This window comes from Sturnira hondurensis, unplaced genomic scaffold, assembly GCF_014824575.4.
Source record: "Sturnira hondurensis isolate 20B ecotype Veracruz unplaced genomic scaffold, ASM1482457v3 Scaffold0003090, whole genome shotgun sequence".
NCBI lineage: Eukaryota > Metazoa > Chordata > Mammalia > Chiroptera > Phyllostomidae > Sturnira > Sturnira hondurensis.
Genome location: NW_028075721.1, coordinates 1,901,913 through 1,928,852, shown reverse-complemented (window position 1 = coordinate 1,928,852; position 26,940 = coordinate 1,901,913). Strand labels below are relative to the sequence as shown.

Below are 26,940 nucleotides of genomic sequence, written 5' to 3'. Positions count from 1 at the left end.
TTCTATAAATAAGCTAACATACTTTGATAATCTGAGAAAATGTTGTGTCCCAGTATTAAATATAAACCCCCATTTTAATGGTATAGATTCACAAAAAGATTTTACAAAACCTAGAAAGCATGGCTAACTCCAACAAGGAGGGAGACTTGGCAGAGACTTCCAAAAAGTCTCCTGTGCACACAGCCTTCTCTCCCCTCCCCCTTCAGTGAGCAGAATTGAGTCCTTAAAGGAAGGGAGGAGATGGTTCAGAACTGCTGACGGGTGGGGGTGGGGTGACAACAGCTAGGAGAGCCCAGTCCCCAGGGAGTGGGTCAAGTCAGACCTGGTCTGGCCAGCCTATTAGGTTAAATTACTGATTCAGAGGAGAGACTCCCTTCTGGAGGAATTTAGGTAAAGTGATCCACTGCTTGAGGGGATTCACTGAGATTCCTAAGCAGTGTGTGCCAGAGGCCAGTGGCTTGCTACTTTGTGCTGATTTTTTTGTCAGAATAGGAGCTTCTGCTTTAAGACCAACCCTGAGTAGAAGCTGATGTTCATGGACCTAATACTCTTGTCAGCTGGACACCCTGGCAACACAATTGGTTTCAATTTGTACTCCTTTGTACCAGTTCTTTTTCTACCTGATTTATAATGACCTCTTTTAAATTGGATTTGGTTATTTAAAAGCAATTTCTAACATTTTAAGTTCTCAAGATAGACAAGATGGGTTTTTCTGTGTTCTTCAAATTATTGCATGCTACTAAACCCCACAGAGCTCAGAGATTAAATGTTTTTCCTCCACCAGCTTTATTACAGAGGATATCTAAATAGCCTGGGATTACGTGGTGATTTTCTGGCAGAGCCAGCATTAGCATTACAGCTTGTGAAGTATTGTTCTTTTGTCCTTTGTTATTTTTCTCAAGAGTGTGGTCAAGGTGCCCTGGCTGGGGTAGCTTAGTGGATTGAGTGCGGGCCTGCGAACCACACAGTCGTGGTTTGATTCCCAGTCAGGGCACATGCCTGGGTTGCAGGCCAGTTCCCAGCAGGGGACACACCAGAGGCAACCGTACATTGATGTTTCTCTCCCTCTCTCCTCCCCTTCCCCTCTGAATATAAATAATAAATTTTTTTAAAAAAGAGTATGGTCAAGGTGAATGGGGCTTGTTCTTTTTTCCCTAAATCCAGCATTTGGAGTTACCATCTTTTCTGGGGTCCTAATTTTGAGACTTTCGTGGTTGGGGAAAAAAATGTTTTTAGTGTGTGAAGAGTAATGGTATAAAATAGTACTTAAACTTGAATATATGAAACTACTTGGTGATTTATTAAATTGCAAATTCTGTCTCTATGGGTCAAGAGTGGGGCCTAAAGTTTTGTGTTTCTCACAAATTCCAGGGCTACACCCTGGCCAGTGGGGCTAAGTTGGTTGGAGCATTGTCCAGTACACTGAAAGGTCCTGGATTGGATTCCTCATTGAGGCGCATACCTAGCTTTTGAGTTTTGGTGCCTGTGGGAGGCAACCAATAGATGTTTCTCTCCCCCTCTCCCTCAGTTCCCTCTCTCTAAAATCAGTGAGCGCCTTGGCTGGTTTCGCTCAATAGATTGAGTACTGGCCTGCAAACCAAGAGGTAGCTGGTTCGATTCCTCTTCAGGGTCCCCAGTGAGTGGTTTGTGAGAGGCAACCAGATCTCTCATACATTGATGTTCCTCTCCCTCTTTCTCCCTGTCTTCCTCTTTCTCTAAAAGTAAATAAATAAGATAACTCTTTAAAATTTTTAAATAAAATCAATGGCCATATCCTTGGGTGAGGGCTTAAAAAAAAACAAAACACAGCACAAGTACAAGTTCCAAGGCTATGCCAGTGCTGCTGGCTCTCAGACCATTTGCTCTTTGTTACTTTGAGTAACAAAGGTATAAAGTGCTGTCCGGTACAATCAATGTAGTCCTCAGCTTTCAGCTGTTGAGAGCCTACAGTGTGACTGATTTGAACTGAGGTGTACCATAAGTGTACAGTGTATACCAGATTTCAAAGGTTTATTACGAAAATATATTTAAAATATCTCGATGATTTTTTTACATTGGTTACATTTTTTTAATCCTCACCTCAGGATGTGTTATTGATTTTTAGAGAGAGTGAGAAGGAGAGAGACAGACACACAGACACCAATGTGAGAGGGAAACGTCAACCAATTGCCTCTGTATGTACCCTGACCAGGAATTGAACCTGCAACCTAATGGTATATGCAACAAGGTTCCAACCAGCTAGGGTGTATGTTGGTTACATCTTGAAGTGATCACATTTGAGACATACTGGATTAAATAAAATAGATTACTAAAATTAATTTTACCTGTTTCTTTTTACTTTTCCCGATATGACTACTAGAAAATTACATGTGTGTGAAAGCTTATAGAGTATTCCTAACTTAAGAATAATCTATCTGAATAATATTGATTATATAAAAGAAATTATAGTTAGGATCATGCCTAAAGTAGTCTTTTATGATCAGAAATATAAATGAGATCTTGGAATAAGGATACTAGCACATTGATGTTCAAACATTTTTTTATTGATAGGCCAGTTATAAAGTGCTCTACAAATGTCCTTTGATGCTCACGTTCTGCAGTAACATTTTGTTATACTCGTACCCACTTTTAATGGAATAGATACATAGACAGCTAGTAAGAGGTCTTTGCATTGAGCATTGTAGTATATTTCTTCATTGCTGAGAACAGAGGACTAGTGAAAGTAGGTAATGGCAGCACAGGTCAGACTGACAGCCAGCAACCCATGAAGTTTTCCATCAGCCTTGGTTTTGTTCTATGCAGATAATGGGGTTTGTCGAACCTATTTTAAAAAATGTACGTTGCTTCAAGCCTCTCCTTTGCCCTGAGATTTCACAAGCTAGCTGGGGAAATGGATAATTTTGAGAAAATTTTAAGTACAAATTAGTGTGGTTATTATATTATCAGACACGTTCAGAGAAAAGTAATGGCTAAAGAGCAACAAGTCATAAATCTGAACAGGTTATCTGGAGTTAGATAATGAGGGGCCTTGAAAGCCATACATCTCTCCCTATTGCCAATAAAGGGATACACTTTGTTGTAGAAATCAAGCACTGTCTTTTTGAACAGAGTAAATTTTAACTTTCCCTGCTCAGGAAGCACTGTGGTTCCCAATGCCACCCATATCATATGGTCTTTGTACTTTGTCAAGCAAGACCATTCAGAGGATGGCTACAACCAACACATCTTTCTCCTGTCTCTTTCTGTTCTTTCCTTGGTCCCATGCTTTAAGCCAACTGTTACTCTTTCTTATAACCAATTCCCTCATATATTCATTCTGTGTAAGGGTACAACCCCTTCCCCTGCAACATATACACAGAATTCTGCCTCTTACACCGAATTAGATAGGGTTCTCTGAAACTACCTACTTTTACCTGGAACCATTGTACCTGTTCTATCCTTTATGTTAGACAGTAACTCTGAGAATGTAGATTCTTGCAGGTGGTCCTGGCTTAAGAGCCTTCTGACTTTTAGCATGGATACAGTGTTAAGGTGGTAGGTCAGAGAATTAAAGAAATAACAAAAGTAGCAGAAGCTTTGTTTCAGACTAGGGCAAGAAGGCAGAACACGTTTGTTTGGGGTTTTTAAAAGATTTTATTTATTTTTAGAGAGAAGAAGGGAAAGAGAAAGAACAGGAGAAAAACATCTGAGTGCAATAGATCCGTCAATAGGTTGCCTGTCACACGGCCCTAACTAGGGACCTAGCCTACAACCCAGGCATGTGCCCTAATTGGGAATCGAACCAGCCACCTTTTGGTTCGCAGGCCCATGCTCAGTCCATTGAGCCAAACCAGCTACAGCACAAAACACTTTAAATTTTAATTTTGAATTAGTTTTATATATACTTGCAGGTTTTAAGTCATATTATTGCTATCATTTAGATAACTGTTCAGACCCATTTTAATCTTAGGTATCTGGGTACCGTGAGTACTCAGGACTGAGGACTTCAAGAGCCAAAGCTATGAATTGTCTGGGGTTTTTTTTCTGCTTTTTACTGTATATTTAGTTTGCATTTATCAACTACTTACTAGTCTAGGCACGGTGCTAAAGTGAAAACTTCTTATTATACATGGTCCCTGTCCTCAAGGAACTCTGGGTCTCATAGAGGAGAGAAATACATGAATATTTATTCATGTGACATAAGAGATGATACTGGTGGTAGCTACAAGCAGGGCCATTGGAGTCTGTGTCCAGTTCTGATTTTGGCTTCGCCCCAAAAGGGTGGAAAAACTATGACAGCATGTTTTCTAAGGTAAAATTTAGCTAACAGCAAGAAGGCCCTCTATCAGTTTTTCATAAATAGTTACAGGAAATATATAAGATTTAAACTGGTTTTGTTAATAATTCTTTAATATAAACTATACAGAGTTGAATTTAATGGTCTCATGTTATATTTTTTAACCATTTGTTGGTTTAATTCAGGATCTAAAGAGGACCATATGCTATGATTGAGTGCTGCGTCTTTTAAGTCTCTTGTCTGTATCACGGTTTCGGACTGACCTGTGCATATAGCAGGATGCTTAGTAATAGCTCTGGCCTCTGCCCCTGGATGATGTAGCATACCCACCCCAGTAGTGACAACCGAAAAATGTCTGCAGGTCTTGCCAAATATCCCCTGGAGGCAAAGTCATCCCAGGTTGAGAACCACTGATCTGTAGGTTCTCCCTCCGTCCTTCCTATTTTTTTGCCTGGCCGTTTATTTGCAAAAGAAACTGGGTAGTTAATCCTGCAGAGTTTTCTCTAGTCTCCGTTTCACTGGTTTCATCCCTGTAGTGGAATTTAATATTCTGTCAACAATTTCTTATTGATTGGTAGTTGGATCTGGAGGCTGTATTAGTTTCCCATTTTTTGCTTTGTTTGATAAGACTGCTTCATAGGTAGTCAGGAGGCGCATAATGTGTGTTGTGTGTTTTTGTACTATTAATATCTATTGGTACCTAATTCATTCCACAGCGGTCTTTGTTTTAAAATGTGTTATATATTTTTTTCATTTACACAAAATTTATTTTTAAATAACAATCTGTGTTCTCCCTTAATAAAGGAAGGGGAAATGGAAGGTGAGGCGGTTGAAGCCATTGTGGAAGAATCTGAAACTTTCATTAAAGGAAAGGAGAGAAAGACTTACCAGAGGCGCCGGGAAGGGGGCCAGGAAGAGGACGCTTGCCACCTACCCCAGAACCAGACGGATGGGGGTGAGGTGGTCCAGGATGTCAATAGCGGTGTGCAGATGGTAATGATGGAACAGCTGGATCCTACCCTTCTTCAGATGAAGACTGAAGTAATGGAGGGCACAGTTGCCCCAGAAGCAGAGGCTGCTGTCGATGATACCCAGATCATAACATTGCAGGTTGTAAATATGGAAGAACAGCCCATAAACATAGGAGAGCTTCAGCTTGTTGAAGTACCCGTTCCCGTGACTGTACCTGTTGCTACCACTTCAGTAGATGAACTCCAGGGGGCTTATGAGAATGAAGTATCTAAAGAGGGCCTTTCGGAAAGTGAACCCATGATATGTCACACCTTACCTTTGCCCGAAGGGTTTCAGGTGGTCAAAGTGGGGGCCAATGGAGAGGTGGAGACACTGGAGCAGGGGGAGCTTCCACCTCAGGAAGACCCTAGTTGGCAGAAAGACCCAGACTATCAGCCACCAGCCAAAAAAACAAAGAAAACCAAAAAGAGCAAACTCCGTTACACAGAGGAGGGCAAAGATGTGGATGTGTCTGTCTACGACTTTGAGGAAGAGCAACAGGAGGGTCTGCTGTCCGAGGTTAATGCAGAGAAAGTGGTTGGTAACATGAAGCCTCCGAAACCGACAAAAATTAAAAAGAAAGGTAAAGTTATTTTTTCCCATTATATTCTTGTAAAACCAATTTGGAATGAAGTACATAACACAGTGCATATGCAGGTTATTTTATACTAAATGGATTTTTTTGAAGATCATGATGTTAGTGCTAGTTTTAGCCAGTAGTTTTTCTAGGCTGAGTACTAAGTCCTGAAGAGAAAGAAGTCAGTCTGTTAGTGGCATGAGATGATTATACTTGTAGAAATTTAAGAGTGGGATTAGTTATAACATTTTTTAACCCGATGACAAGTAAGTATTTTATTTTGCATTTAGGTGTAAAGAAGACATTCCAGTGTGAGCTTTGCAGTTACACGTGTCCACGACGTTCAAATTTGGATCGTCACATGAAAAGTCACACTGATGAGAGACCACACAAGTGCCATCTCTGTGGCAGGGCATTCAGGACAGTCACCCTCCTGAGGAATCACCTTAACACACACACAGGTGCTGGATAAGAATGTTGGGGACTACAGCATAGCAATAAAACTCGGGTTTTAATTATCATCCAGGCTGGTTCCAGTGGGAAGTTAAAAGATTTTTGTTCATTCTTATGGTACCCTCTTTATGCTATGATATCTTGTAAGCAGCTGGACTTAGTTAAACAAATATAAAGAAAATTTAATGGGAAATAATCTAAATTACATAAGGATGATGATCCAGAAAAAGATTATATGTGTAGTTAACCTGTCATTTCCTGAAGACATTATCATTATGTTGCTAAGGTTTTGACAATGATTGACAAAAATGACCCCCCCAAATCCCTAAGCAAAAATTACTAGGCACTGTGATGAAGAACATTAGAAATAGAAGTGAAATCCTATCTTTGTAAAAACCATGGTTTCTGGTTGTTTTACCTCAAGGGAGATAAGTAATTCATAATCTCAGAATGGAAAGTTTAAGGTATCATTCTAGCAATTCAAACATTTATTCATTCACACTCCATATATACTTCTGTACTCTAAATATTAGCTTCACCTTGACTATGGTCAGGTCTCAAAGGCACTAAAGTGATGGGACCATGCACTGGATCTCTCTTTAGGCTCTCTTCCAGGCTCTTTGCATTTTGCATTTTCATTGTTGGCACTTGACTCTTAAGTGCTAATAATGACACTTCTTTCACCCAGTTCTTTATGCAGAATAGCTTTCCTCTGTTTAGGTGCTCCACCTCATTTTATGTGATAATGAGCATGATTAAATAGGCATTGGCCTATAAGCAGTGGGCTGTGTGTATTTGTATATTTTTGGCTAATGTGACTTGGTCACTTTTCACCATCTTCCTAGTTTCTGCTCAGACACTTTATATGTTTTATTTGGTAGTTTGAAGACACTATAAAAGCAGCAGATGACTAGATAAAAGCAGCTGGCCTCATGGTAGGACTTCCCAAGGTGGGTGAGGACAGTGTGATGGTCTAGTCTTCAGTTTTGAAAATAAGAAGTTTGGCCTGTCCAGTTACTCAGAGCTGATTTGGCAGGACTCATTCATACTAACATTAAGGGGTCAGGTGCATGTCAGAAAATTGGTTTTGGTGAGGAAACACCTCTTCATGTTTTAGATGGCAGTTGTGTTGCATTCTAGGGGGTGCCCTGTGTCAAGATGCTATAGCAGTTGAAGCACAACCTGGTCAACCTGGATCTTGAGCAGAGAGACACATGTGGGCGCATGGTGTGACCTGATGAAATCTCTGTCCCACAGCATGTCTGTCCCACAGCACTTCTTCCTTAATTGCCATGCTTTTGTCTACCAGAGGCAGGTAGTTACTGTCTACCTAGACAGTACTAGGTAGACATTGGGGACTCTCACTTTTCAGATTACCTTGTCACGAGAGAAGTGGATGCTGCTTTTCTTATCCTGTTAACTATTGTTTTACTTACCTATCTGTACCACCAGACTATACGTTTTTCATAGACAAAAACTCCGTCCTTCACTCCTGCATCCTCAGTGCTACTAAAGGAGCAAGTTGAGCAAATGAACATTACCTTGGAATTTCTTAGTTGTGATCATACTCCAATCACAATTCCCTCTCCATGGTTCTTGGTCTTGGGGAGAATCATTTCTGTAATGGCTACCTCCCTGCATTCATTACATTGTAACTAACTCTTCCTAATTCCATTCTCAGAGATAGCCTGCCTTTGGTTTGGGTGGTTAGGATTAATTTGCTGTCACCCCTTTATCTGCAGCTCACAATTGAGGATGACCCCTAGTTTCTGAACAATAGTCTAGAAAAACAGCACTGTTCTTCTGTCAGCTTTACTTCCTCACTGTCATTATTACTTGGGCATGATGTTTCCAGTGCAGTATTCAGAATATAAAGTAGTTAGGAGAAGTTGGCCATAGTAATATGGAACATTAAAAACAGTAAGATACTTCAATGAATGGAAAAAGAAATGTAGAGCGTATATATATAATTAGTTTATAAAGTGTTCAAATGTTCCATGAATTGACATGCAGATCATAGAATGTTAGACATAGATGTTGGAAAGTGTTAAAAGTGATCTACTTAAATCACATAAAGACAATACAACTTTGTAAAGCCTTTGATAAATCTCTAGAATTCTTCATCAAAACAAATGTATTTAGAAAACAAGCTATTATATTTGGGTTTTTTTGTGTGTGTGTGTTTAAGAAAAAACCTGAAGCACTTTTTCTCAGTCTATTGAGATCTTGCTTCTAGGTATATCTTCTCTGTTTGGCTCAGATAAATTTTTACAAATTTTTAAAAATCTGGTAAGAATACGGATAGCCCAATGGCCCTTAGGTCTAATCATAATACAGTAGATTTAATGTGCAGAGAATCTGAAGTCAAATATCTGTTAAGTCTATGACCTGTATTGGATACCACATTGAGGTTTAAAAGATTTTCTGTATTTTTTAGCAAGGTTGAAACAGAAATGGTGTTTCTATTAACTTTTAACTTGTATTGACCAGAATATTCACAAAATAAGGATAAAAAAGGATTTTGTATTTAAAGGCATGCTCAGATGGGTAATTAAGAGAAACTAAGTGTTCAGCATGTTTCTGATACTCTGGAGTTAGTGTTGTAAAGTCAGCCAGTCCCTCTCATAGCTTTTGGACCTACTCTCGGGCTAGTGCAGAGTTGGTAAAACAGCCAGGGTTCATTCTGGCACCGCTAGCAGTTGAGCTGTATCACTAACTGTGCCCTTGATCTTGTCTTCCTATTATACCCTCCTTTCTCTTAGGTACACGTCCTCACAAGTGCCCAGACTGTGACATGGCCTTCGTGACTAGTGGAGAATTGGTGCGGCATCGTCGTTACAAACACACCCATGAGAAGCCATTTAAGTGTTCCATGTGCGACTATGCCAGTGTAGAAGTGAGTGTTAAGCTTTTTGTTGATTCCTCTCTTGAGAAGACCGTGATTGCGATATGATATAAACTACCCTAAACTGAGTTAAGATGAGATAGAAATCTTACTAGATTGTTAAACATTCCCACTCCCCTTCCCCAGCACTAGAGGAAACTGTAATGAGTGTGAAAGATTTACCCATTAAGAATGAGCACTAGTTCCACGCATCACTACAGATAACTTCGACCATCCTTCATGGAAACAGTGAGGGTTTATCACCTTTATGATTTGAGACAACCCTGTTAACAAAACTGGATAACAATACTACCAAAAAGATGACTGTCTTATTCTCACAGAAAAGCAAAAACTCTAAGTGATTCTCAAAATCAAATTTAATAATATATTTTAAAAATAAGTGGTTACTAAAAAGAGTATATCTAAAATGCAGGAATAATTCAACATTAGTGTATACAACAACATTGAGAGACTAAAGAAAAAACCATATGATCACTTCTATAGATTATTAAAAAACTAATACTTATCACTCAATTACTGTCTAAAGTCCTAGCAAGTTGAGAGTAGAAGAAAATGTTTTTAGTATAAGGCATGTATGCCAGAAACCTATAGTAAACCCATCCGAATTAACTCTGAAACATTGGAAATAGTTCCATTAAAATTTGAAACGACGTTCATCTTACTGTTATTTCAACATTGTAGTGTAAATCTTAGCTAGAACAGAATAAGAAATGAATGTTAAATGGAAAAAAACAAAACTGTCATTTCTTTCAGACATTCTTCCTTACAAAGAAAATTCAAGAGAGTGTTAGCTAAAAACCTCGAGTTCATTTGGGCGGCCACAGAAATCAGAGACTTAGCTTATACCGTCACTAGTAGGGAACAGGCTCAGGTTCTAACAGCAGTAAGACGATGTAAACCGAAGAACAAAACATTTGATACCCATATGGAAAAACTCAAAACTTAATTTTTTTGAAGGACACCAATGATGAGACAACTCAAGTTGATTCCACATTTCAACTGGAGAGTCAGTATGAATAAGAACATTTTGAAAAAAGAAAGGAGGGGGTTGTGTTACAAAACCACACAATAAAGGAAGACAGTGTGATATTGGAGCAGAAATAAACAAATACCTTGTTGGGACAGAATAGAGTCTTGTGCTTGTAGGAATTTAATGTGTGATAAGTAGGGAATTATTCAGTAATGCTGTTGGGACCATTGGGACCATTGTTGAACTGTTTACAGTTTGCGACAATTTGTATAGCACTTACAAGTGCAGGGGATTTTTATTGTGAAATTTGGAATATTTAAATTTTTTGTTCAAATCAAAGAGTAGTGAGTGTGTTCAAAGCACTTCTTAGAATCAAGTTTGCAAGTTGCTATTTTGTTGAAAATGTACCCATAGAAGACGAAAAGCATACTCAGTAGTGAAGAAGGTGATTGAGAGGCTCCTAAAGCCTGGCCTGTCTGGGAAGTGCTGATGACAGGAAGAGGGGCTGAAGGGAGTTAAAACATGTGCTTAATAATTCGGATTCAGCATTTGGAAGAAAATTGATGCATAAATAAGCACAGATTATTTTTAAATTATTATGGAAAATTCAAACATATAAAAGCAGGTTGAATAGTATAATACACCCTTATGTCCTTATCATCCAACTTAAAAGTTAATAATGACCAGTTTTGACATGCGTGTCCCTGTTTCTCTACCCCCACCCCCTTTTGGGATTATGATACAGATTTGAGAAACAAAGATTACAAAGAACGAGGAAGAAATACTACATTTTAGATTTTTTTCTATGCTCTGAACTTAGGAGCCCCAAAGCTCAGCTTTTGTGCCTCACCCACAGCACTCACATTACAGTCTTGGTAACTGAAGTGTAAGAAGTTTGGTTGCTTTTGTGCTTCAGGTCAGCAAATTAAAACGCCACATTCGCTCTCATACTGGAGAGCGTCCGTTCCAGTGCAGCTTGTGCAGTTACGCCAGCAGGGACACATACAAGCTGAAAAGGCACATGCGAACCCATTCAGGTAGGACTGCTCCCTCCCTTGTTCCGTTGGTGGGTCGCTTTCCAGTGGGTCTCATGGCACCATGTGAACCGCCACTTGCCCTTGTTCTCTATCTGAATGGAAGCTGGCGTGAAAGTATGGAATTCATGGGGATTTGTCTAGCGTATCTTGTGGATTCATTGTTCTGAATATACTTTGGAGAATGGAAAGTTTTTACTGTAGAAGTCTGAGGAGACTACAGAACCCAGTGCATTCAGTTTTCCTGGGGACTGTCTTTTCTTAAAAGGAAACCCTACTTGTGGGTTGTCCCCTGTTGTCCCGTCTGCTCCCCCTCAAAGGGGAGAGCTGCTGTGGGACCTGCTCTCTAAGGCGTATGACTTTGGCGAAGTTGAGCAGAGCAGTGGTGGCGGCAGCAGTTTAGGACTTGTCTGTCATCTCTGAAGACAGGGTGGGCCCGCCAGTGGGCCTGAGCCTTGGCCTTCCTAAGACCTGCAGATCTTCTGTGGCTTTGTGTGTCTGCCACCTGAATTACCCTCCAATTAGTGATAGTATTGCAGTCATTTCATCTAATTTATCCATTCTGTACTTCCTTTTAAGGGGAAAAACCTTACGAATGTTATATTTGTCATGCTCGATTTACCCAAAGTGGTACCATGAAGATGCACATTTTACAGAAGCACACAGAGAATGTGGCCAAATTTCACTGTCCCCACTGTGACACTGTCATAGCCCGAAAAAGTGACTTGGGTAAGTAAATTAACCTGTGGATATTTTAAGGGATTTGTGAAAGTATGAAGATCATAAATAACATTTCTTTTGGAGTTGTATAAGTTTGTGTGTGTGAATGGCCTGCTACTTAATAAAAGCCATTGCTTAGCTGCTATTTTTTTTCTATCTCTTTTTTTTTCTTTTACTACAGTCAGGCCACAAGATTCTTTCCTGAATGTAGCTCATCTGTAAATTAATGGGAGCTGTAATGAGAGGAAACAGAGTATACCTTTAATTAGTAGCCAGAATGTTAAAGTACCCAAATAGGCAAGTGACATAGTATGATTCAAACTAAGGTCAGTCCACTTCAGATTTTTCAGAACATTTGTACTTGCTCTAGGTAATTGCACTGTTTTATTGGTAACTGATTACTATATTTCTGTGCATAATTAAGGTAGAATTTATATAGAAGCAGAGTTTAGCAGTAGAAGTTTTAGTACTACTCATACTTAAAGATATGGTCGCTTGGATTTCTCCCTTTGTTTTTCTTATTTAAAGGAAATTTTTTGAAAATATTGCCATAGTATGTTTTCTGTCCTAGAAAATAATTCTTATAAACATTTTGATATTTGGATAAATTACTGTACTTTACAAATTGCCTAGGAGCTGTCAAACAGTAGTAGTTCTACTTTCACTCTCTGGATCTTCGCAACAATTGTGTGAAGCCATCAGGACGTGTATTCTAGCTTTACAGGTGGCGAACCTGGAGTTTAGACAGGTGTCTTGAACCAAAAGATAACACAACACAGCTTACAAGTAGCAAAGCAGGGTTTGAGTTCTCTCAAGGCATTTCTCACATCCAGGGTTGGGAGATATATAAGTACCCCAGTCACATTAGGAACATAAATTTCGAGGCACTGTTCTCTGGTAAATGAAAGTTTACTGTTCTTGCCAAATAAAAACTAAATTCTAATATATCCCATGGCAGCCTGTGTGAGCTGTTAGGCTACTGTCTGGATTATTCAAGTTTATCTCTCAAAACCAATCCCAAAGAAATCCGTGTTCTTAAAGCAGACTTGATTTCACTCTACTATGCAGCACATAAAATTCATCCTTTGTGACATAGGAAAGCATGGGCTTTAGAGGCAGACCTACTAGAGTCAGGATTCACCTCCAAATAAATACTTAGTATTATAGAAAGTGAACCATTCCTTCGCTTACCTCATTTCCATTTCCCAGAGTTGGCCCTCTTTAAGTTGGTCCTATATAACCTAGATGAATCAGAGAGGTAGCACCGTAAATTTATGATCCCAAACGCAGCCCTTACTGCTCCTGGACAGTCCAACTATTTATGTTTCTCAGGAGCATCTCCATTTTCCTTGATGAGTTTGTTCATTGATTCATTCCACAAATGTTTGAGTGCCTGCTGTGTGGGAGGCACCATGTCAGATAAATCACTCTTACTTGCTTTAAACCTCCGATCTTCCTCCCTTTTTCTCTCTGTCTCCCTCGTCTCAATAAATTACCTCTTTTCCTACTTAACAAGAAAATTAAAACAGCACATTGAAACTCCAGATTCCCTGTTATCAAACCTACCTGCATCTGTATTCATCCTTCTCCCACCTGCTACTTAGAGAGTTGGTGTCATTCTTGGCTGTGGCCTGTCCCTTTGTGTTTGTCTCAGTCCCACTCTCCTGTGTCCTTGGCAGCCTCTATACCATAGGTGTCAGACACAAGGCCCTCAGGTCGAATCTGGCCCTCCACCTTGTTTTATCCAGCCTGGCACCTTTTTTCTACCCAGCACCGAGCTCTTGCTTAAGCGCTACAGAGTAGCTTTATACAATCCTAAAATCACATTCGGCCCTTTAAAGGCAACCAACCGCAAAGTTGATGTGGCCCCTGATGAAAATGAGTTTGACACCCCTGTTTTACACCATCAGTATTGCCACTCTACCTTCCTCATGTTCTCCCTCTTGGTCTTTCTCCTAAGTTCTAACTAACCATTCTTAAATCTCTCCTGCTCTTTTTTAAAAATATTTTTTATTTATTCTTACAGAGAGGGGAAGGGAGGGAGAAAGAGAGGAAGAAACATCAGTGTGAAATAATCATCTGATGGTTGCCTCTCGCACACACCCCAACTGGGGTCTAGCTCAAAACCCAGGCTTGTGTGCACCCCAGGCATGTGCCCTGACCGGGAATCAAACCAGAGACCTTTCACTTCATAGGAGGACTCCCAACCAGCTAAGGCACACCGGGTCAGGGCTCTAGGTTAACTCTTACCTCCTGCCTAGCCAACCCTCAGAGTTACATCCCTCACATCTTCTTTCCCTCAGCTCCTGGTTCCGCTCCCATCCGGCTTGTACCCCCCCATCGCTCTGTAAAGTGATTCTTGCTAAGGTCACTGATGACCCCACATTGCAGAATATAGGGAACATTGCACTTTCCACCTCCCTTGATCTCTTAGCATCATTCTTTGTAGTGGACTGTGTTCTCCTCCTTTTTTGTTCGCTTTTGCCCTCATCCTTGAAACACTTTTCCTTTGGCTTCTGTGGCACCATACCCTGTTGGCTTTCTTATTTTCTTCAATTGTTTCTTCTCAGCCTTCTCTTACTTTAGCCCTTTTTCCTCTCACCACTCTTAATTATTAAGTTTCTTAAAACACAACCCATGGCCTGGCCAGTGTGGCTCAGTTGGACATTGTCCCAGGAAGCTAAGGGTCACTGCTTCCATTCCCCGGGGGGGGCGTGTGCAAGAGGCAACCAGCTGATGTTTCTCTCTTCCTCCTTTCTCTCTTAAAATAAATAAATTAAAAAGTTTTTAAAGGGGTGGTGGGCACCTTAAAAAAAATCATGATCTATACTCTCCATTATTTTTTACTTTTTGCTCAGTGATTTCATCAGCTCCGATGGTCTTGCTCGAATTCTAGCAACTCCATCCCTATCCTCACTTTGGTATCATCGGCATTCAAAATTGAGCATGTCCAAAACTGAATCTTCAAAACTCCCTTGAGCTCCGACTGGTGTTGCTCAGTGGGCTGGACATCATTCTACAAACTGAAAGGTCACCATTTTAATTCCTGGTCAGGGCACATGCCTGGGGTACAGGCCAGGTCCTGTAGTTAGTTGCGGGGGTATGAGAAGCAACTAATCAATGTTTTTTTTTGTCACATTAATGTTTGCCTCATTCTTTCTCCCTCCTTTCCCTTTTCTCTAAAAAGATAAATAAATAAAGTATTTAAAAAATAATAAATAACTCTGGCTGGTGTGGCTCAGTGTGTTGACTGCTGGCCTGCAAACCAAAGGGTTGCTAGTTTGATTCCCAGTCAGTACACATACATGGGTTGCAGACCAGGTCCCCTGGTTGGCATGTGAGCGGCAACCATACATTAATGTTTCTCTCCTCTTTCTCCCTCCCTTTCTCTAAAAGCAAATTTTATTAATAAAAAAAAGTAATAATAAATAAACCTTGGCCATACCTCTCCCCCCAAACACACACAGCTTGGACATCAGCTCTCTTCCACTGTTTTTTTGTTTTGGGGCTTGTGTGTGTGTGTTTTTTTAATATATCTTACTGATTATGCTATTACAGTTATCCCAAAAACAGTGGAACAGGGTGTGGTTTTTCTTCTCTTTATTCCCCCCCGCCCTGCACCCCACCTGCCACCAGTATCCCCCCACCTTAGTTCATGGTCATGGATAGTACATATAAGTTCTTTGGCTTCTCCATTTCCCATACTATTCTTAACCTCCTCCTGTTTTGTACCTACCATTCATGCTTCTTATTCCCTGTTCCCCCATTCGACCCCCTCCCTGCTGATCACCCTCTTTGTTTCTTGTTTCTGTAAATGGCCCCACTGTCTACTTACTTTTCTAAGCCAGCAACCAGGTAACTGTCCCTGACACACAGGCTCCTCTTCTACACTGTATATTTTGTCACTAAGTCCTGCTGATTGAACTCCCTAGATCTCTCATCAGTTCTCCCCCGTCCATACCCCGTGCTATTACCCTTTTCCAAGCCACCATCTCCTCTTACCTATTCTGTTTGTGTCTTAACTGGTCTCCTCACATCTGTTGTTGTTTCCCCTTTTAATTCGTTTTCTGTGTAGCAGTCAGTAATTATTTTCAGAAGCAGGAAGAAATGTATTATTAACTTGTTGAAATGCTTGTCTGTGTTTTCACAAGTTAGACTCGGCTTTATATTTTGCTTTCAGGTGTCCACTTGCGAAAGCAGCATTCCTACATTGAGCAAGGCAAGAAGTGCAGATACTGCGATGCTGTGTTTCATGAACGCTATGCCCTCATCCAGCATCAGAAATCACACAAGAACGAGAAGCGCTTTAAGTGTGACCAGTGTGATTACGCTTGCAGACAGGTAGAGACTCAGTTAGAAAGCAGTAGATGGCTCGTGGGTGTCAGGTTTCATCAGAGGGTTCTCACATACCTTGTTTGGTGACTGTTTTTAAGGGTAGTATTTTCCAACTGTGATTTATGAGGAATGTCACCAGATTTTATCTTGGTCTTCAGCTGGTGTTTTATTCGGTCATAGCCTGCCACTCTACTCCCACTTCAGGCACACTACTGACTTCCTTCCCAGAACTATGGGAATTAAAGAATTAAGTTCAGGCCTTGAGGAAGGGAAAAATCAGGTCTTGGGGCCTGATGCTTGGGAATGATCTAGAGAATCAGTCCAGAAGAAGCAAGTGTACCTACCTGGGATTTATGAGAGTATTATTTCACCCCAGTAAAGATCAGTTTGTCCTCCCAGTGGGCCTAGATCTTGGGAGAGAAAACGCCTGTCAGCAGCGTGCACACGAGTGGTTGCTGGGGTGGGTGGCAGCCCTGACGGTCTCTGCAGCCTCTCCCCCACTGCCCTGTCTTTCAGGAGAGGCACATGATCATGCATAAGCGCACCCACACTGGGGAGAAACCTTACGCCTGCAGCCACTGCGACAAGACCTTCCGCCAGAAACAGCTCCTTGACATGCATTTCAAACGCTATCACGACCCCAACTTTGTCCCTGCAGCCTTTGTCTGTTCTAAGTGTGGGAAGACATTCACACGCCGGGTAAGAGTCACAGCCCTACGTCCTCTGTTACGGTTCCTAGTAGCGTGAAGCGAGGCGGTTCTTCCCACTGCGGTAATAAACATAGAGATCCTCTGTCCTTCGGGAAGAGCCGGTCATCCCCACCTCAAGGTGCTGTACCGTGTGTGAGCCGTTTTGTCGATGGGGACCTCTCTAATCAGTCTGTCCTGGCTCCTCCTTTGGGGCCGAGTTAGTCAGGTCTGCACAGGACAGGGAACCTGTCCTGCTCCTCCCCTGCTCCTCCAGCCTACAGGCTGCTGAGCCCTGCTCAGGGCACCAGCCTCGTCTTCTGAGAGCCTCTCTCCTTTCTCTCCCTACCTCCCCTCTCCCTTTCTCCCCCTCCAAATGGAGACAGTTTCCCCTGAATGAGGAGAACATGCTTAGGACGTGCTTTAGCAGACATTCAGACTTAGTATACTCTTTTTTATTTTACCAAACTAAAGAGAACTTCCAGTGCTGATCTTTACTTTAGTAATATGAAAGAGGGTTTGTTCCTTTTGTTAGAATACCATGGCAAGACATGCTGATAATTGTGCCGGTCCAGATGGTGTAGAAGGAGAAAATGGAGGAGAAACAAAGAAGAGTAAACGAGGAAGAAAAAGAAAGATGCGCTCTAAAAAAGAAGACTCCTCCGACAGTGGTAAGGGACTTGTTTCTCGATTTCGTTGCGCATGGCAGGTTTCGGTGTCCAGCGTGTGTGCGGACGCGCCGGGACATAGGCACGGGCCGGTCACTCTTCCCTGAAACCGCTGATCCTCCTCGTGGGTGCGTGTTTGCAACAGCTTTGCTCCTCCGGTGATTGTTTCTTCTTTTTTCCTCATGGCATTCCGGAAATTGCTTAATGATACTTTGTTATATTCATTTAAAGCCAAAACAAAATTAATACCTTTACTCAGTTTAGTGATATTTTAAGGCCAGCAGAGTTTCTTTTCTATGTTTATAACTTTTACATTTAGGAAGCTGGTCTAGATGTGAGCGGTGAGTCTAATGGGAATGAAGAAGGTTGTGTAAGCATCTCTACCAAGTTCTGGTTTGACTCCTTCTGTCAGCCTAGCTTTGAGCTGTGTTGATTAAATTCAGGAAGGTCAGCGTTTCTCTTTCTTAATTTCTTCATTTATGATTTAAAACTTTGCCTGTGTTCCTACCATTGATGCTCTTTGAGGTATTTTTGCCTTTCTAATGAAATCCAGGCAGAAGGTATGCTTTGAGGTGTTAGATTCATGAAGAGGGAGAGAGAACAAGAGTGTTGGTAATGTAGGAGTCACATCTGAGATACAAACTAGTTCCAGTGTGTTAGATTCTGTAACATGGGAACTTGGGCTACTGGCACCCGGTGGAGAAGGCACAGACATAACTACAAATACAAGCTTTTTATGGAAAAGGATGTAGAGGGGTTCTGTTTTGGGAAGTGCACTTCCCCAGAAGCAGCACCAGACTGGAGAAATTATAGACGATGCCTAGTATATTTCCAAGGATTCATCATTTAGTCTTCCATGTTGCTTGTTAATAGAAATAATGGGAAAGGAATGAAATTTTTGAAAATTGAATGCATTAAAGAACTTCATTCACTTACTGTTTTATTGTAAAATTTAATATTTAGGTCTGTAAGAAGGTCCCTTTAATTTATGTTTGTTTGTTTGTTTATTTATTTATTTATTTATGTTTATTTTAGCAAAACTTTTGCTTTTCTACTCAGAACTTTAGCTGTTTCTGGGAAAACAGTTATCCAGTAAGCATTACTTTTGCTGCCTTTTTTTAATGCAAAGTGTATTTTAAGCAGTGTCTTCAGTCTATAAGGCACAGGTGGCAAACACAAGGCCCAAGGGCCAATTCTGGCCCTCCTCCTCGTTTTACCTGGCCCAGCACCTTGTTTCTGCCCAGCAGCAGCCCCAAGCTCCTTGCCCCTAGTTAAGGAGTAGTTACATTTACACAGTCCTAAAATTACCTTCGGCCTTTTGAAGGCAACCACGGGGCTGATGTGGCCCCCAGTGAAAATAAGTTTGACACCCCTGCTGTAAGTTTTAGCTGAACACCTCCTTTAAAATGTCAGTGTGCTTAATTCTTATCAAGCACACACCACCACCCTCTACTAAGGATCTATTCTGTGGGGATGCCTTTGTTTGGCTAAGAAAATGTGTGGACTGTTGGAAGGTGCCAAGGAAGGTCAAAAGGCTCCAGATGTCACCGGAGACCCACAGATAATCTTGAGCTCGAGGGTCCCTGCAGGGGCTAGTTGCAGAGCTTCATGCCGCAGACGTTTCCTCATTCCTGTGGTCCTGCCCTGTTCCTTTCTGTGGGTCAGTCCCTAGTGGTACTTCATCAGAAGCATTTTCTAGCTGACGAGTTCCTGGTGCATTTCCACAATTCCTTCCTTTGTCCTCTGTGCTGCTTGTTTGTAGAGCAAAGTTTGGTGCTGGTCCTCATACCTAGTCCTAGTCTCTCACCTCTGGACTTTTCATCCCACTATGTACAAAGGCCAAGCAGGCATATTTGTCCCCTCCCAGAAGGCCTGCCTGTGGGCCATCTGCAGAGATTGACCTGCAGAATCTACTTCTGTTTTCAAGGCTTTTTGCCAAAATTTGTCCAAACCAATTAGCCTTTGACCCTATTAACTTATTTTATGTGCTCCCCCCCCCCAAAAATTCTGACCAAATTCATTTGGTTTTCTAGGCATTCGGCCAACTTGGGCAATAGGGGGTTTGAATAAGTTCAGTAGGGAAGTTTTTGACACACTGCCACATTCTAGAATGTTCCCCACATTTTCATTTAGGGTTTCAGTCACCTGATAAATGATCCAGTTTGCCCTGAAGATCAGGCATGTAACCACAGATTTTTAAATTGCATAAACATTTGATTTCCAGAGAAGGATAATGTACCTGTGCTTCTTGGAGGAAGGCAGTCAGGGTGCATTTTGTGCCACGGCAGGGAGGGGCAGGGGATGGGGACCCATTGGTCGGCTGCAAGGATGAGCAGCAGAACAGCCTCGCATCGACGTCAGAGGTTTGATTTCTACCTGCCACAGCTTAGCTGGGTCTTAAGGATCACTTACCTCCTCACTTTTTTTAATAAAATGAAGGTAACACATCTTACTAAAGAAGGCAGCCTAAATGGTATAACGGAGACATTTTAAACTGGTGTACGGTGTCAGTACAGCGTGTTTGTGTGGTAGAGTGTAAGTTACAGAGCATGATTGCGTGTGCTGTCGTAACCCTTTTGATCCTCACATCACTACTAAAGAGGGTGAGCGCTTCACACAAGGAAGCTGAGGCCCAGTGTCATTGTCTTAGGTCTCATTCCTAGTAGGAGACCTGGAGCTCAAGCCATATTATCAGGCCTCATTGATATTCTTTTTACAATAGTTCCTCTCCTGTTATGTGATTATGGCACTAAGGACTAAGTAAGGGAGTTAAGAATGACGCTTTGGATCTGGTACTTAAATTAAACTGGGAATAAAATTAAGTCCAAAAACTTGGCCTTAAAAGAAGCCCATCAGTAATCCTCCTGATAAACAGGACCTCACCTCACAGCAGGAACCTGTCTTGCTTACATGCATGGGTGTGCACACACCCCCTCCACCCACACAGGTGAGCAGGGCCACATCTTCAGGAGTCCGTCTCAGCTTCATTTCCTGCTTTATCCTTGTATAGTAGAAGCAATATTTGTTTTATTTTCAACTTAAACACTATTTGTGGTTTTGTTATGTGACTGACATGCAGTGAAGTGCCCTCTAAGACTTTGACACTCAATATTCTGATGTCTAAAGCTAAAGAAAAAAATCCAACCCATGTAAAATATTAACCATAGTCCAGTTCATTTGCTTATTAATTCTGCCATAATACCAGTTTACTTTGTTATAGCCGATAGCAAAAATTTCAGCAAAAGCATTTTAAAAAAATAGGCTTTTTTAAAAAGATTTTATTTATTTATGTATCTTTAGAGGAGAAGGAGAGAAGGAGAGATACATCAATGTATGGTTGCCTTTTGTGCATCCCCTGCCGGGAGTTGGCCTGCAGGGAACCAGCCTGCAACCCAGGCATGTGCCCGACTGGGAATCGAACCATGATCCTCTGGTTCGCAGGCCTGTGCTCAATCCACTAAGCTACACCAGCCAGGGCTTAAAATAGGCTTTTAACAGTGAAAATAAACACATAACTAAACTTCACAGAGTGTATGATTATTTGTGTTATTTTTTTCTTCTACCACCTGTTCTCCCTGATTTCATGAGAAGAAAATGCTGAGCCAGACCTGGATGACAATGAGGATGAAGAGGAGCCTGCAGTGGAAATTGAACCCGAGCCAGAGCCTCAGCCTGTGACCCCAGCCCCACCACCCACCAAGAAGCGGAGAGGACGCCCCCCCGGCAGAACCAACCAGCCCAAACAAACCCAGCGTAAGTTCTTTGTCTCAGCTCGGTAACTGGCTGGCATCCTGGCAGGTCCTTGTTCTTGGGGAAGATGGGAACTAAGCCATGAGAACGATTTAAGGTCATGCCAAGAGTGGACTCTTAGGAAGCTTTTTTTTTTCTCCCTCGTTTTTACTGGGGAACAGCTGGAGCCTGTTAAATTTCCATGACTAAAAGTTTAGCCTAGAAGGGAACTTACTTTCTCCAAGATGGGTCCTATTAATGTGGGAGGGTTTTACAAAACAACCGAAGACACAGTCAGCTGGCAGAATTGCCGCGGTGATGAATGTGAACAGCCAAACTTGAAAGGACAGAGAGAGGGGGCAGTTTCTGTGCTGAGGCTGCCCCTCCTCTTAAACCCAGGCCTGGGGGTTTAGTTGCTGGCCTTCGGATTTATGAGAGGACACAGGAGGTGTCCACCCTTCACTTCACATGTGACTGTGCAGCAGCCCTGGCCTAGAGCCACCCTTGTGACGGCAGGCTTTGGTGCCTGTTCTCCTTGCATGTTGCTCTAAGTCTCATGAAAGCTGGAGCTTTGTTTTGACAAATACAGGGTTAATCCTCTTTTTTAATGTGTTTACTGAGCCTCGTGTGTCGGTGTGTGCCACAACAGGGTGGTTGGCTGTAGATCTGGAAGCATTTCACGTGCACACCCCTGAGTGCACTAACCACTGGGAGGGCCCTGGGTGTGAGTGAGCTTCGGAATCAAAACCGTCAGGTCCTGGCTGTGGTCGGGTCACCTCTAAAACACCGCATCACACGCTCTGATCCTGGTCACGTGCTGTCTGCATCTTTGGCCTGTCTCAAACTGTTAAGGCCAATATGGCAAAGGAAATTTTCCTAAGGCCTTTAGTGTGTCGTTAGGGAGGCAAATGGAGACCAGTGCCAGCATTTTGTTCCTTGATAGTTTCTAGAGTACTCAGCCTTCGTGTGGGGCCACATTTTAGATCCTTAAGCCTTTAGTGTTAAGTCTGAAAAGACCTTTGCAGTACTGGGGGCTTTAATGGTGCATCTTGTTTTGTTTTGTTTTGGTTTGGTTTTTTTGTTCGTGCTCTTTTTTGCCACAACAGCTATCATCCAGGTTGAAGACCAGAATACAGGTGCAATTGAGAACATTATAGTTGAAGTCAAAAAAGAGCCAGACGCAGAGCCCACGGAGGGGGAGGAAGAGGAGGCCCAGCCAGCTGCCACAGACGCCCCCAACGGAGACCTCACCCCCGAGATGATCCTCAGCATGATGGACCGGTGATGGCGGGGCCTTGTCGTCACCAAGACTGCTCTGGGCTGTGTTTAAACGGCCTGCATCTTAATTTTTCTCCCTTCTTTCTTTTTTTGGCTTTGGGAAAAGCACCATTTTACACCATTTTACCAAACATACTGAGAACTAAAACTTCAAAGATGATGTTAGAAAAATGTGATTTAACTAGAACTTGCAGTTTGATGTTAGCCAATCATGGAATGTTCTGAGTCCCCGAGGGTTTACTGTGAAGTGCTGAGGACAGTGTTGACGCCTGGCTGGTTTTCTCACATGGAGACAGACATCGAACCCTCTCTCGCGCGATGGTAACCACTCCCGAAATGGCCACCGGGTTTCTGAGACTTCTATGGTCCTCTTCCCAGGAGAGTTTTTAATTGTAAATGCAGACTTGGGAAGGACTTAGACTTTTAAACTGGTTTTTGCTTTTGCTTTTTCCCTGACTCCCTTTGCTCGGAGTCGGCTGCACACCGATAATAAGGCATGCTACGGTCGGCTTTTGTCCCGAAGGCTTTGCCTTTTTCTTGGCAAAGCTTCTGGTATGGTCAAGCCTGTAAATAACTTTTTTTACATTTTAATCTTTTCCATTAATTAAGAGGTTGAAAAGAAGTGCAGTGTAAGAAAACCCAGCATTTTAATTACTTGCAAATTAAGTTCCGACGGACTCGAGTGTGAAACGCTGAGAGGATTCGGAAGGCAATCATGAGGCAGGACGGCACCCAGACGGCTGCCGCTGCAGACCGCGCCCGCGGGAGCTCGGGGCCTCCAGCCCCCGGAGCCAGCGTTCGAGCCTTATTACACAATTAACTTTCGGTTATGATTTCCCATCTACATTTTCTCTGCTCTGTTTGTAGCTGAATTTTGTGTTTTATAAATCCTCTGTTAAAGCAGAAGGGTGATTATGAGTGGGTCACAGCCGCCCTTAAAAGCTGGGCCAAAAAATTTCACTAGGTCAGTAATTTAAACTTTGGGTCTTCAAAACAAAAGTAATAATGTGAAGCAAAACCAACTAAAGAATGATTCTTGCACATGAACTGTCACATGTTTAAAATGTGTTTTTTAGAGAGCCTCAGTCTTGTTGATTTCAAACACTTTTTCTCTCCTGTGTATTGCTTTTAAGAGAGCCATCAGTTAGCTGTCAGACTCTAGGTTGATGCATTTTGTATTTAGCTGTACTGTGTGATATTTTTCATTATTTTAGGACACCAACATGAGACCTGTAATATGTAACGGGATTGAAAGCTGGGGAGGAGGATCTACTGCTGTACAGCTAATAAATCATAACGGATTAACAAGTGCTCCAAACACTGTCTTGCGTGATTCCTGCATAATAAGGGGCCCAGAGGGGTCCTGCATGCGTGGCCTCAGGTGGTATAGACCTGGTACAGGCAGACTATGTGGCCACTTCTCTAGCAGATGGGAGATGATCTTGGCAGATGATGGGATACTATTAGGTACATCTTGCTATAAATTTTAACTCCCCAAAAGAGTGTGAGTAGATGGACATCTGCCAGCCTCTGTGATCCACTCCAGGGAGTAGGTTCCCTATGGCAGACAGGGTGGGCACAGAACTTAGAGTAGAAGGGACTGATGGGTCACTCTGTCTTCAGAATCTCTGCTCAAAAAAAGGTTGGGATCAGGTTGGGACCAACTCTGCGAAGTGCAGGGGAACAGAGAGAAAGAGAGAAGTTGGGCCTAATCTGCCCTAGGGAAACTGATTTGAGGGGGGAGACAGATGAGTGACCACCAGGAGAGACTCCTGGACAACACAGCTGCTTGTCAGTGTCAGGAAGCAGGATCAAAGGGACTTGTGTTGGGAAGTGTACACGTTAGTGAACCCGCATCATTGTGCTGCTGCCAGCCATTTCTAGGCTGATTGCTTTGGCAACCCATCCTGGTAAAGGCTTCAGCCACTAATTGGGGGGGGGGGGTGTTGTTTTGTTTTTTTCATTGTTTTTTAAAGAGCAAGGAAGGGAGAGAAACTGATGTGAGAGAGAAGCATCAATTGATTGCCTCCTGTTATGAGACCAGGGATTGTATGCACCCAGAAGGGGGTTGGGGGCATGGGGGACTGAACAGACAGCCTGGTGTATGTTCCCTGACTGGGAATCAAACCCACAACCTTTCAGTTACAGGATGATACTCCAACTGAGTCACTCCAGCCAGGGCTAACTTTAGGGGGTTTTAACCAGAATTCCAGCTAAACCAGTTTTCAGTGGGAAGGAACAGGACAATATGTATGCTGCCTTTGGCTGGCTTGTGCTGTCCAGGTTTCCAGGAAAACATGGGGTCTCAAGGCTAAACCAGGCAGGCAGAGCATTGGGTCTCTATCCCATCCATGGGCCAGCCCCTCACAGGAACAAGAGTACCCCTACCAGAATTGTCTTACTGGGTACATAGCTCTTCTCAACCACTAGGGATTTACAGTAGAAAATTTCTGCAGAACCTAGATGTTAAATCTTTTTTTTTTTTAATTTAGGGTTTATTTTATTTTATTTATTTGTCTTTAGAGAGGAAGGGAAGGAGAGAAGGAGAGAAATAGCAATGTACGGTTGCTTGTGAGTCCCCTGCTGGGAACTGGCCTGCAACCCAGGCATGTGGCCTGACTGGGAATCGAACCTCGATCGTGTAGTTCGCAGGCCCGAGCTCCATCCACTGAGCTACACCAGCCAGGCCCCTAGATGTTTATCTTAAGCAGGTCTTTTCATTACTCAGATGTTTGAAAGGTTAAAATGTGGGTTTGTTTTGGATGGCAGGAGGGCATGAAAAGTGACATGCTCATAGGAGTTAAGACTGAGAAGGGATCTCCCATTGCATAGCCCATGATAATCCCATGTGATTTCATTAAAAATAAAACCTTCAGCCTCGACTACTGGTGTGGCTGAGTTGGCCGGGCATCGTCCACAAAGGGCAAGGTCACTGTTTTGATTGCCAGTCAGGGCACACGCCTGGGTTGTGGGTTCTGTCCTGTTGGGGGTATGTGAGAGGCAACCAATAGATGTTTCTCACATCAGTGTTCCTCTCCCATCTCTCTAAAAACAACTCGATAAAATCTTTTTTCCCCAAAGATTTTATTTATCTTTAGAGGGGAAGGGAAGGAGAGAGGGATAGAAATATCAATGTATGGTTGCCTACCGTGAGTCCCCTGCTGGAACCTGGCCTGCAACCCAGGCATGTGCCCTGACTGGGAATCGAACCCCGATCGTGTGGCTTGCAGGCCCGTGCTCAATCCACTGAGCTACACCAGCCAGGGCACAACTCGATAAAATCTTTAAAAAATTAAAAAAAAAAAAAACAGCAGAAGCCAGTTCTCACTATTAGTCCATACCTGAGAACTTACGGGGAAGTTACCTGGCCTGTCCGCAGCAGTCTGCCCCACTGTTAAACCCTGGTGGGCTCTGCAGTAAAGAAACAGCTACCCCAAGTGTGCTGCCAGTCCACTGCGGCCCAGTTCAGCAAGCACCAAGTCCTCTCTTGCTTTGGAACAGGATTTTAGTCTCTTAAGACCATCTGAGGGAGCCTTATGGCAGCCCTGGGACCCAAAGCCTGACCTGGACTAGGCCTGTGTTACCTGAGCAGGTAGGCAGGGCTTTTTGCTCATTGTAAGCTGTCAGCATCTCCTGAGCCCCCACAGGCTGTCATGCTGTCTGGAGCACAGGGAAGGGTTTGAACCCGCTGAAGCTACTTGTGGGAGCAGAGTCCCATGTGCTCAGTCTATCATGATAGCAGTTCTATTTATCATTGCCACTTTGCCCACCAGCAGTTACAGGGATTTGTGGCTAGTCCAACACCCCTGTCCTGAGTTTGCTGATCCCTGTTTCCCCCATGGGAGCCCCCTGCCTGTCCCCAGGGCACTCAGCAGAAGTAGGGACTGATGCCACCAGTGTGGCCGCTGGCCTCAAGAGTCCCTCGGCCCGGGGAAGAGCTTGGACCCTTTGGCCGCCATTCCCTTCTTCTCTCTCATCCTTGTCATTCTAAACAGAAAGATCCCAGTGGGGTGGGTTTTCTGTCGTTCTGTCGTTCTGTGGTTAGGGTCGCCATGGTGGACTTGGCGAATGTGAGTGCCAGCCCCTGCAGTGAGCACTTATTATTTCGCCCTCATAGCCACACTTTGAGGTAAGTCAATAGCTCCAGCTGCAGTTGGAACTGGAAGCCCAGAAAGGTTGAGTAGCTTGTTCAGTGTCAAACAACTGAGAATAGGTGGAGTCAGGAGTTCCATTCGGGCAGTCTGCTTTCAGGATCTTCGTTTTTGACCACTTGGCCATAGTGTATGAGTTCTCACCCT

At 42.7% G+C, this 26,940-nt stretch overlaps 1 protein-coding gene across 2 annotated transcripts in view; it reads left to right on the top strand.

Moving 5' to 3' along the window:
* CTCF (CCCTC-binding factor) overlaps positions 1-23,960 on the top strand; it is a 43,894-nt gene extending 19,934 nt beyond the window's left edge. For both annotated transcript variants that reach the window (XM_037041507.1, XM_037041508.1), the window contains 10 exons: positions 5,081-5,870; positions 6,155-6,325; positions 9,080-9,213; positions 11,109-11,229; positions 11,806-11,955; positions 16,127-16,287; positions 16,798-16,980; positions 17,503-17,638; positions 21,227-21,388; positions 22,471-23,960. In XM_037041507.1, the coding sequence (XP_036897402.1) occupies positions 5,090-5,870; positions 6,155-6,325; positions 9,080-9,213; positions 11,109-11,229; positions 11,806-11,955; positions 16,127-16,287; positions 16,798-16,980; positions 17,503-17,638; positions 21,227-21,388; positions 22,471-22,649 (2,178 nt within the window). In that variant the 5' untranslated portion in view covers positions 5,081-5,089 and the 3' untranslated portion in view covers positions 22,650-23,960. The remainder of the gene's footprint in view (positions 1-5,080; positions 5,871-6,154; positions 6,326-9,079; positions 9,214-11,108; positions 11,230-11,805; positions 11,956-16,126; positions 16,288-16,797; positions 16,981-17,502; positions 17,639-21,226; positions 21,389-22,470) is intronic.
* Positions 23,961-26,940: the final 2,980 nt, after the last annotated feature.